Source organism: Bufo bufo, chromosome 4 (genome assembly GCF_905171765.1).
Source record: "Bufo bufo chromosome 4, aBufBuf1.1, whole genome shotgun sequence".
Classification (NCBI taxonomy): domain Eukaryota; kingdom Metazoa; phylum Chordata; class Amphibia; order Anura; family Bufonidae; genus Bufo; species Bufo bufo.
Window position 1 is genome coordinate 13,361,856 of NC_053392.1, and position 12,432 is coordinate 13,374,287.

At 45.8% G+C, this 12,432-nt stretch overlaps 1 protein-coding gene and 1 long non-coding RNA gene across 2 annotated transcripts in view; both read right to left on the reverse strand.

Annotated features, from left to right (window-relative positions):
- The window catches only part of LOC120997662 (zinc finger protein 282-like), a 394,601-nt gene that overhangs the window by 324,273 nt on the left and 57,896 nt on the right, over positions 1-12,432 (reverse strand). The window contains exon 5 of the mRNA XM_040427858.1: positions 8,019-8,110. Within this exon, the coding sequence (XP_040283792.1) occupies positions 8,019-8,110 (92 nt within the window). The remainder of the gene's footprint in view (positions 1-8,018; positions 8,111-12,432) is intronic.
- LOC120998428 lies at positions 8,384-9,098 on the reverse strand. The gene is made up of 3 exons (XR_005778373.1): positions 9,042-9,098; positions 8,550-8,616; positions 8,384-8,442 (listed from the first exon to the last, which is right to left on the reverse strand). It is a non-coding gene; the product is annotated as an uncharacterized LOC120998428 (long non-coding RNA).

Genomic DNA, 12,432 nt, shown 5'->3' on the forward strand with positions numbered 1-12,432 from the left:
CCGCAAAACACATACGGATGTCTGAATGAAGCCTTACAGGGGTGTGATCAATGACTGTGGTTATCACCCCATATAGACTCCCTGATCACCCCCCTGTCATTGATCAACCCCCTGTCATTGATCACCCCCCTGTCATTGATCACCCCCCCTGTCATTGATCACCCCCCCTGTCATTGATCACCCCTCTGTAAGGCTCCATTCAGACATTTTTTTGGCCCAAGTTAGCGGAAATTATTTTTTTTTTCTTACAAAGTCTCATATTCCACTAACTTGTGTCAAAAAATAAAATCTCACATGAACTCACCATACCCCTCACGGAATCCAAATGCGTAAAATTTTTTAGACATTTATATTCCAAACTTCTTCTCACGCTTTAGGGCCCCTAGAATGCCAGGGCAGTATAAATACCCCACATGTGACCCCATTTCGGAAAGAAGACACCCCCAGGTATTCTGTGAGGGGCATATTGAGTCCATGAAAGATTGAAATTTTTGTCCCAAGTTAGCGGAACGGGAGACTTTGTGAGAAAAAAATTAAAAATATCAATTTCCGCTAACTTGTGCCAAAAAAAAAAAATTTCTATGAACTCGCCATGCCCCTCATTGAATACCTTGGGGTGTCTTCTTTCCAAAATGGGGTCACTTGTGGGGTATTTATACTGCCCTGGCATTCTAGGGGCCCCAAAGCGTGAGAAGAAGTCTGGTATCCAAATGTCTAAAAATGCCCTCCTAAAAGGAATTTGGGCACCTTTGCGCGTCTAGGCTGCAAAAAAGTGTCACACATCTGGTATCGCCGTACTCAGGAGAAGTTGGGGAATGTGTTTTGGGGTGTCATTTTACATATACCCATGCTGGGTGAGAGAAATATCTTGGCAAAAGACAACTTTTCCCATTTTTTTATACAAAGTTGGCATTTGACCAAGATATTTATCTCACCCAGCATGGGTATATGTAAAAAGACACCCCAAAACACATTCCTCAACTTCTCCTGAATACAGAGATACCAGATGTGTGACACTTTTTTGCAGCCTAGGTGGGCAAAGGGGCTCATATTCCAAAGAGCACCTTTCGGATTTCACAGGTCATTTTTTACAGAATTTGATTTCAAACTCCTTACCACACATTTGGACCCCTAGAATGCCAGGGCAGTATAACTACCCCACAAGCGACCCCATTTTGGAAAGAAGAGACCCCAAGGTATTCGCTGATGGGCATATTGAGTTCATGGAAGTTTTTATTTTTTGTCACAAGTTAGTGGAATATGAGACTTTGTATGAAAAAAAAAAAAAATCATCATTTTCCACTAACTTGTGACAAAAAATAAAAAATTCTAGGAACTTGCCATGCCCCTCACGGAATACCTTGGGGTGTCTTCTTTCCAAAATGGCGTCACTTGTGGGGTAGTTATACTGCCCTGGCATTCTAGGGGCCCAAATGTGTGGTAAGGAGTTTGAAATCAAATTCTGTAAAAAATGACCTGTGAAATCCGAAAGGTGCTCTTTGGAATATGGGCCCCTTTGCCCACCTAGGCTGCAAAAAAGCGTCAAACATCTGGTATCTCCATACTCAGGAGAAGTTGGGGAATGTGTTTTGGGGTGTCATTTTACATATACCCATGCTGGGTGAGAGAAATATCTTGGCAAAAGACAACTTTTCCCATTTTTTTATACAAAGTTGGCATTTGACCAAGATATTTATCTCACCCAGCATGGGTATATGTAAAATGACACCCCAAAACACATTCCTCAACTTCTCCTGAATACAGAGATACCAGATGTGTGACACTTTTTTGCAGCCTAGGTGTGCAAAGGGGCCCATATTCCAAAGAGCACCTTTCGGATTTCACAGGTCATTTTTTACAGAATTTGATTTCAAACTCCTTACCACACATTTGGGCCCCTAGAATGCCAGGGCAGTATAACTACCCCACAAGTGACCCCATTTTGGAAAGAAGAGACCCCAAGGTATTTCGTGATGGGCATAGTGAGTTCATAGAAGTTTTTATTTTTTGTCACAAGTTAGTGGAATATGAGACTTTGTAAGAAAAAAAAATAAAAAATCATCATTTTCCGCTAACCTGTGACAAAAAATAAAAATTTCTATGAACTCACTATGCCCATCAGCGAATACCTTAGGGTGTGTACTTTCCAAAATGGGGTCATTTGTGGGGTGTTTGTACTGTCTGGCATTGTAGAACCTCAGGAAACATGACAGGTGCTCAGAAAGTCAGAGCTGCTTCAAAAAGCGGAAATTCACATTTTTGTACCATAGTTTGTAAACGCTATAACTTTTACCCAAACCATTTTTTTTTTACCCAAACATTTTTTTATCAAAGACATGTAGAACAATAAATTTAGAGCAAAATTTATATATGGATGTCGTTTTTTTTGCAAAATTTTACAACTTTTTTGCAAAAAAATCGTTAAATTTTGATTAATAACAAAAAAAGTAAAAATGTCAGCAGCAATGAAATACCACCAAATGAAAGCTCTATTAGTGAGAAGAAAAGGAGGTAAAATTCATTTGGGTGGTAAGTTGCATGACCGAGCAATAAACGGTGAAAGTAGTGTAGGTCAGAAGTGTAAAAAGTGGCCTGGTCTTTCAGGGTGTTTAAGCACTGGGGGCTGAGGTGGTTAAACAGCAAAGACCAACGAGTTTGGGAAACAGTTACCGAATGTGTATGGCTGCCTTAAAACCAAGGTGGTCCCGGCCATTAGTACAGATGTTTATCAAAGACTAGCATTTCCAGGTTTTTGTAATTTTTACATTTTAGACTTCCAGTTGTATGTGTTCCGGCTCTCTGTTTTTCTTCTATGGTCTTCCAGTGCCCATCTGTAAACATCTGGATGGATGGGGTCACATGTGCGACTGCAGCCAGTTACTGGTCTCAGTGGAGACACTGTCACTTCAGGTCAAGTTGCCGCTGAGGCCAGTTTTAGGCTACAGTGGCCACATGACCCCATCCATCCTCAAGTTTACAGATGACGACCAGAGGACGGCAGAAGAAAGCCAGGGAACCGGAGCAGAGCAGCAGAGAGCAGGCGAATAGGATCGTTTCAACAGGTACATCTGGCTAAGCTGCTGTGAATTTAAAAATATGCAAAAACCTGGAAAAGTTTTTTTTTTGTTTTGTTTATTCAGGTAGCTGCATGTTGTGGCATAGTTAGGTTCAGCATCTGGTAGTTTCGGATGTATGTTTTATACACTGTTCTAGTTTTAGGTTATATACCTAATTGTTTGGGGCTTTACATACCCAACATTGTATCCGCACAGAGCCCGACAATTGTATTTTTTTATATGTCTATACAATGCGGCACGCTTTGTCTGCACATTTTTGGTGTCTATACAGGTCTCACCGTTTTTATATATCTGTGCACGGCTCACAATTTTTTTTGTGTATACATGGCTCGCTATTTTTTTTTTTACTATACATGGCTGCCAATCAGTCATCCTCCTCGTCCAGTGATACCCGCCCCCCCTCCCCCTTGGAGAAACCCCAGGATCACCACAGTTGAAAGCTCAGCCCCACCCTCTCGACACAAATGACTCCATACGAAACCCCAACTAAAAAATTCTGACCCTCAGACCCATAAGTACACATGCAGCCCGGGGATCAAGTCTGATGCAGCAGGGCTCAGTGAAATGGGATTTTACCACCAGCCTAAAGTACAGTGTGCCACAAAAAATAGTCTCAGAAAGTAATCAAACGTTCTTACCACATGAAGTGACACATAAAGGGCTCTGAATCATCCGCGTCCTTATGGGCACTTTGGACAAGTGAGTTTTCCGTCCAGATGCGATGTGTGTAACGAACGCGTAGCATCCGGACTGAATCCTGACCACTCATTTCATGTGTGGCGAAACCAACCTCGCCACTGAGTTTTGGAGAGGCCTGTTTATCAGCCTCTTGCCTCAGGATTATGCCCATACTAACTTTTAAACCCCTGAACCTATTCAAGTGAATTTTGGATAGGTTTGTCCCCAAGTTATACTGTTTAAATTGATGTAAGTTATATGTATGGCCAATGTAAACTCACAAAGTTGTAACAATTTATAATAAGTGTAACTTGTCAGCTTGGGAGGAATATGCTGGGTGTGTTTCTATTGTGCCATTGTCCCATTGTGTGTTTAAATGGTGATGTCTGTCCTGTTGTCTGCACATGTGTATTGGTGATTTCTCTTTGTCTTGAGAGATAATTGGATTACGCCTCGGGTGTCTCCAGGGCAGAGAGAAGGAAACCATGATGCATTGTGGGGATGAATTGTCTCTGTGTATCCTACAGTGCTGCATATCTGTCCTATGTCACAGTCTTAATTCTGGTCCCCTAGGGGCGTGTACACCAGATGGGCTTGGTTGTTTTATACCTCCCTGTGGGCGGACCTGTATTTGCAAACTGTAATAAAAACCAGGCTGGGTGTGCCAGCACCTCAGACCACTGCTTGACCCTCAACACGGAGCCTTGTCTCGTTATTGGGGGGATCCGCTGTATGCTGTTAGAGACTAATTGCCAGGAGTGTAAGCTGATTCCTGTTCGTCTGCTAGCAGCTATTCGTGAGGTTCCAGTTTGGAGTGCTATTTTGTATCCAGTTCGGGAGGTTGGTGTTCTGCAGTAGCTGTGCCTGTCTCTCAGAAAGGGGCATATCGCCTAAATGGATTTTAACCCCTTGTCTGCTGAAACGTGCCGTTACATTGGTGGCAAGCAGCGGGATCGTTCCTACAGCCAGAAGGACAGCTACAGGAGACACCATTTCTTTGGATTTTACAACTTAAGGGCAACGCATGTCTCAGTACAGCGACCCTAAAAGCACCAGGATGGAACCAGCAGTGGAGTACAGATACTCTGTGGAGGAATTTGACCGTATGATGTGGTTGCGGCTGAACTTCTTCGGACCCAATCCAGCTGAGAAATACGTGAAGTTCGTGAGGAGTCTAGTGTTCAAGACCCTACTATACCGGGCAGAAGGTGACGGTCAGCTGCCACGTTGGGTGGACCTCCACCGGAAGTTACAGTTGCGGGACAGAGAGAGCTCAGTCTCCTCTCCCCAGCGGCAGAGTGTCCAGCAGGGAATCGGGAGCCCAGTCTCCATTCCCCAGCGGCAGTGTGAATTGCAGGGAATTAGGAGCCCAGTCTCCATTCCCCAGCGGCAGGCTGAGTTACAGGGGGCAGAGGTAGTTGTTCCTGCCCCCCAGCAGCAGAGTGATATGCCGGGAAGGCAGTGTGAAGTGCAGGGAGAGGAGAGCAGCGTCCTCCCTCCCTAGCGGCAGGCTGAGTTACAGGGGGCAGAGGTAGTTGTTCCTGCCCCCCAGCAGCAGAGTGATATGCCGAGAAGGCAGTGTGAAGTGCAGGGAGAGGAGAGCAGCGTCCTCCCTCCCCAGCGGCAGGCTGAGTTACAGGGGGCAGAGGTAGTTGTTCCTGCCCCCCAGCAGCAGAGTGATATGCCGGGAAGGCAGTGTGAAATGCAGGGAGAGGAGAGCAGCGTCCTCCCTCCCCAGCGGCAGGCTGAGTTACAGGGGGCAGAGGTAGTTGTTCCTGCCCCCCAGCAGCAGAGTGATATGCCGGGAAGGCAGTGTGAAATGCAGGGAGAGGAGAGCAGCGTCCTCCCTCCCTAGCGGCAGGCTGAGTTACAGGGGGCAGAGGTAGTTGTTTCTGCCCCCCAGCAGCAGAGTGATTTTTTGGGAATTGGGAGCCCAGTCTCCATTCCCCAGCGGCAGAGTGTCCAGCAGGGAATAGAGAGCCCAGTCTCCTTTCCCCAGCAGCAGGACACTGTATTGGGAGCGGAGACGGTCGGTCGCCCTCCCCAGCGGCTGGAAGTATGTATGGGAGAGGAGCTCGTTACCCCCTCTCCCCAGCGGCAGCTTAACGCACCAGGGGGAGACAGTAACCCCCACAACAGTGCAGATGGGACCGTGGTCTCTGCACTTACAGCACAGGGGGTAGAGACAGTCTGTCTCCCCCTCCAACAACCAGACTCTAAGCCGGGGAGCAACACAGAGACCGGGAGTACCAGCTTCCAACATAACCTTGGTGGACTCACTGGACCGAGACAGGCTACCAAATGCAACAGGTCCAGTATTGGGTTGTGGGTGGGCTGCCAGACTAACTCAGGTACCGACCGGCGTGAGGTCAGGTGTCTGGTTAGTCTTCCCTGGGGGGGGGGGGGGGGGGGGAGATGTGTGGCGAAACCAACCTCGCCACTGGGTTTTGGAGAGGCCTGTTTATCAGCCTCTTGCCTCAGGATTATGGCCCATACTAACTTTTAAACCCCTGAACCTATTCAAGTGAATTTTGGATAGGTTTGTCCCCAAGTTATACTGTTTAAATTGATGTAAGTTATATGTATGGACAATGTAAACTCACAAAGTTGTAACAATTTATAATAAGTGTAACTTGTCAGCTTGGGAGGAATATGCTGGGTGTGTTTCTATTGTGCCATTGTCCCATTGTGTGTTTAAATGGTGATGTCTGTCCTGTTGTCTGCACATGTGTATTGGTGATTTCTCTTTGTCTTGAGAGATAATTGGATTACGCCTCGGGTGTCTCCAGGGCAGAGAGAAGGAAACCATGATGCATTGTGGGGATGTATTGTCTCTGTGTATCCTACAGTGCTGCATATCTGTCCTATGTTACAGTCTTAATTCTGGTCCCCTAGGGGCGTGTACACCAGATGGGCTTGGTTGTTTTATACCTCCCTGTGGGCGGACCTGTATTTGCAAACAACTGTAATAAAAACCAGGCTGGGTGTGCCAGCACCTCAGACCACTGCTTGACCCTCAACACGGAGCCTTGTCTCGTTATTGGGGGGATCCGCTGTATGCTGTTAGAGACTGATTCCCAGGAGTGTAAGCTGATTCCTGTTCGTCTGCTAGCAGCTATTCGTGAGGTTCCAGTTTGGAGTGCTACTTTGTATCCAGTTCGGGAGTTTGGTGTCCTGCAGTAGCTGGGCCTGTCTCTCAGAAAGGGGCATATCGCCTAAACGGATTTTAACCCCTTGTCTGCTGAAACGGTCCGTTACATCATGGTTCTGTGCAGGAGCATTGTTTTTCATTTAAAAAAATCGCAGCATGTTCTGTATTGTGCGTTCTCCCCACAGCTCTGGCTCCAAAGAAGTGAATGGAGCTTGTGTGAAAAACTGAAGGCATCAGCAGATTGTTAGTCCTCAGTTTTAATTCACACTTGTGAAATAAGCCTGCAAACCGGACGGAAAAAACGCTGCTCGCACTGAACGCAATCCCAGAGAAAACTGACTGATCCTGCCAGTAAAACCATCAGTTTTTCCCTTAACAGATCCTGACACAATTCGTATCGCTTGTGTGAAAGAGGCCCAAGGGGTTACTGAAGCTCTAAGGTGGAGCCTCATCTGAAGAAACCTCCCAATTCCCTTCCTCCATTCATTACTCCATACCTGTGGTCACATGGACTGGAATGTCCTCCTCCACCTCACTCTTACACAGGGGATCGCCCATCATCCGCTCTTCTTCTTCCTCCACTTTAATATCAGTCAGATCTTCCCCCTGATTTGTCATCTGTAACAATTCAGTACAATACAGCAGACAGGTGGGAAATCTAACAGATCCACATAAGAGACCCCCACCATCTATGACCCCTCTATGACTGCAGGACCCCCTATATAGATGTGTATAGGGCTCAGCTCCATCTACCTGATGGTTCTCTGGGAGCTTCTCCTCTGGACAGTCCTGGGAATACAGAGGACGAGGACATCTCTCGGGGGGATTTCCTTCTCTGAGTGCATCTGTAGAAAACACACAGGGACAGGAGAGATTATTACATGTGATGATGAGATGATGGGAGTTGTATCTATGTGAACGTCAAAATAGACATGATGTCTCCTCTCCTTACACTGATGATCGCCCCATAAATCCGTCTTCACTTCTGCTTCTTCCATAACCTCAACCTTAATAACAATCAGATTTTCATCCTAAACAAGAACAAAATGTCTAATGATCTTTGGTTCCATCACTTTCTGGTCAGATTCTGGTGAGACATCAGCTCCATCTACCTGATGGTTCTCTGGGAGCTTCTCCTCTGGACAGTCCTGGGAATACAGAGGACGGGGACATCTATCGGGGGGATTTCTTTCTATGAGTTCATCTGTAGAAAACACACAGGGACAGGAGAGATTACTACATGTGATGATGAGATGATGGGAGTAGTATCCAGATGACCCCTTGCTTACATTGCTGATCGCCCCATAAATCCGTCTCCTTTTCTGCTGTATCTTTAACCTCAACCTTCATATCAATAAGATTTTCATCCTTAACAAGAAAAATGTAAAACAATCTTTGGTCCAATCACTTTCTGGTCAGATTCTGGTGAGACATCAGCTCCATCTACCTGATGGTTCTCTGGGAGCTTCTCCTCTGGCTGGGAATACAGAGGACGGGGACATCTCTCGGGGGCATTTCTCCTGCTGGAGTCAGTATCTATAGGAGATAACAGAGTGACAGGAGAGATTATTACATATTATGATGGGAGTAGTATACAGGTGACCCTCAAATATACATGATAGTCATCGTCGTCCCCTCCTTACACTGCTGATCTGTCTCCTCTTCTGGTTTAACTTTAACCACAACCTTAATATCAATCAGATTTTTATCCTAAACAAGAAGAAAATTTAAAATGATCTTTGGTCCAATCCCTTTCTGGTCAGATTCGGTGGAGACTTCAGCTCCATCTACCTGATGCTTCTCTGGGAGCTTCTCCTCTGGACAGTCCTGGGAATACAGAGGACGGGGACATCTCTCGGGGGGATTTCTTTCTATGAGCCCATCTGTAGGAAACACACAGCGACAGGAGAGACTGATTAAATGTGATGATGAGATGATAGAAGTAGTATCCAGGTGACCCATGACAGCCCCCCTCCTTACACTGATGATCGCCCCATAAATCCATCTCCTCTTCTTCATCTTTAACCTCAACCTTAATATCCATCAGATTTTCACCCTAAAGAAGAAAAATGTAAAATGATCTTTGGTCCAATCCCTTTCTGGTCAGATTCGGTGGAGACTTCAGCTCCATCTACCTGATGGTTCTCTGGGAGCTTCTCCTCTGGACAGTCCTGGGAATACAGAGGACGGGGACATCTCTCGGGGGGATTTCTCCTCCTGGATCCATCTGTGGAGACACAAGCACACAGTGACTGAATACATGGCCTCCTGTAGATCTGTCTATAGATCAGACTCTTCTCTCAGCTCCTTCACTTCTAGGTTTAGTGATCGGGGCCTAAATAACAATGTTCTGCTCCTCACCACCTTTCTACCAAACCCCAAGATAATCCAGTCACCCCACATGGAAATCCCACCGCTGAGACCTTTACAGATCATGAGAACAGGGGTCCTGGGTCCTCACATGGATGAAGCGGTGATTGTACATGTCTGCGGCTCCACTCATCGGTTATATCCAAAAGGAGGACACGGGACCCTCGTTCTCATGATCAGAGGGGTCTCAGTGGTCACATATTTATCCTGTGAAAATGGATATCGTCATTTTCTAACTTCCATGTTGGTCATACTTTATTCCAATATTTTGGGAGAGAACAGGATTTCTTACAGTATTCACTAGGGTTGTTGCGGGTATCGAAATTTCGATACCCAATCGATACTTTCCATTTTTTCGATACTGGCCTGCGCTACTGCGCAGTCTAGTATCACAGAACATGAGCGCGCTGCTGTCAAAGTGCTCATGTTCCCTCAGCAGCACAGGGGAGAAGGAAGCAGTCTCTCCCTCCCCCATGTGACGCTGCTGCTGCCACCAATGAACGGAGGAGGGGCGGGCGCACTGCACCACCAACGATGGGACTTTTCCTGGGTCCAGACTTAGTTAAATAAGAGGCTACACAGAGCGGCGCCCAGAGATTTCCCTGCACCTACTATTATTCCTGGGCACTGCTCCGATCGCCCGCTGTGGCCCCCATTACTGTCTCCTGCTCCATATGCTAATTACTACTATCGGAGCAATGGGGAGGAGACATCATCTTCTCTCCTGGGCGTTCCTTCTCCCTGGCTGTAGTGCTGTCCAATCGCAGCGCAGGGAGAAGGAACGCCCACTGGAGAAGCTGATGTCTCCTCCCCATTGCTCCGATAGTAATTAGCATATGGAGCAGGAGACAGTAATGGGGCACGGCGGGCAAACGGAGGATAATAGTAAGTGCTGGGACATCTCTGGGCGCCGCTCTGTGTAGCCTAATACTTAACTAAGTCTGGACCTACAGTACAGACCAAAAGTTTGGACACACCTTCTCATTCAAAGAGTTTTCTTTATTTTCATGACTATGAAGGCATCAAAACTATGAATTAACACATGTGGAATTGTATACATAACAAACAAGTGTGAAACAACTGAAAATATGTCATATTCTAGGTTCTTCAAAGTAGCCACCTTTTGCTTTGATTACTGCTTTGCACACTCTTGGCATTCTCTTCATGAGCTTCAAGAGGTAGTCCCCTGAAATGGTTTTCACTTCACAGGTGTGCCCTGTCAGGTTTAATAAGTGGGATTTCTTGCCTTATAAATGGGGTTGGGACCATCAGTGGCGTTGAGAAGTCAGGTGGATACACAGCTGATAGTCCTACTGAATAGACTGTTAGAATTTGTATTATGGCAAGAAAAAAGCAGCTAAGTAAAGAAAAACGAGTGGCCATCATTACTTTAAGAAATGGTCAGTCAGTCAGCCGAAAAATTGGGAAAACTTTGAAAGTAAGGGCTATTTGACCATGAAGGAGAGTGATGGGGTGTTGCGCCAGATGACCTGGCCTCCACAGTCACCGGACCTGAACCCAATCGAGATGGTTTGGGGTGAGCTGGACCGCAGAGTGAAGGCAAAAGGGCCAACAAGTGCTAAGCATCTCTGGGAACTCCTTCAAGACTGTTGGAAGACCATTTCAGGGGACTACCTCTTGTAGCTCATCAAGAGAATGCCAAGAGTGTGCAAAGCAGTAATCAAAGCAAAAGGTGGCTACTTTGAAGAACCTAGAATATGACATATTTTCAGTTGTTTCACACTTGTTTGTTATGTATATAATTCCACATGTGTTAATTCATAGTTTTGATGCCTTCATAGTCATGAAAAAAAAGAAAACTCTTTGAATGAGAAGGTGTGTCCAAACTTTTGGTCTGTACTGTATATACGGTGGTCTTTAACACATAATACAGGAGGCAGGTACTGGCAGCAGAATCGCATAGCCGGCACCCTGCCTCTGACAGGGAGCTGCGATCCGCGGCGTTAACCCCTTAGGTGCGGCACCTGAGGGGTTAACAGCCGCTAATCTGCTGCCAGTACCCGCCTCCTGTATTAAGGGTTAATTATTATTGGTGGTGCAGTGCGTCCCCCCAAGTATTAAAATCATTGGTGGCACAGTGAGCTCAACCCCCAGTATTAAAATCATTGGTGGCAGTGGCACAGGGTCCCCTCCCTTTCTCATTGGTGGAAGTGGCCACAGGGTCCCCTCCCCTTCACATTGGTGGCAGTGGCGACAGAGTCCCCTCACCTCCTCTCATTGGTGGCAGTTTCTGATCGGAGCCCCGGCTGTGTAACCCTGGGGCTCCGATCAGTTACCATGGCAGCCAGGATGCTACTGAAGCCCTGGCTGCCATATTCCGCTACCTGCTGCTGTGTGCACAAAGCACAGGGCAGCAAGGACAGTGTGAGCTCCTATTCACCCTAATAGATCTCTATCAGGGTGAATAGGACAAGGTATGAAAAGATCCCGGGATCTGGCCCCTAAGGGGAGAAATAGTTATTAAGAAAAAAAAGTAAAAAAAAAAAAAATGTATTAAGGTTTAAATCGCCCACTTTCCCAATTTCACATATAAAATATATAAACAATAAATAAACATATCGCCACGTCAAAAAAGTCCAAACTATTAAAATATATATTAAAAAAATCTATGCAGTAAACGCTGAAACAGAATTTTTTTTTATAAAACTGCGCGATTCACCATTTTTTGTAATGATGCGGAATGCACGTGGCTTTTTTTGTTTATTTTTTCGTGTGGTACCGAATGGTATCGAGTATAGCAATACTTTCTTATGGTATCGAAATCGAAACAAAAATTTGGTATCGCAACAACTCTAGTATTCACTGCACATGATTAACAAGGTGGTATTTTAATATTTCCGTCATTTTTTAACACGACCGTACAGACTACGTTGATTTATTTTATCATTTATTAATATTTTGAAAAGCTTTATTTTCCTTTAGTCCTCTATGAGCTGGACCTGCAATCATACTGACTCCAGAGGCAGGTATAACAGAAGAAACAAGGTGGCGGGCCTTCATTATGTCTCAGGATGCCATTACCACCGACCAGCGCCCGAAAATTGTGTTGCAGAGAAGGGGGTGATCAGGGGATAAAGGAAGCCCCCATGTCTGCCCAGCTGCAGTGGAAGTTATTGACCACAACATCTTTTGTTG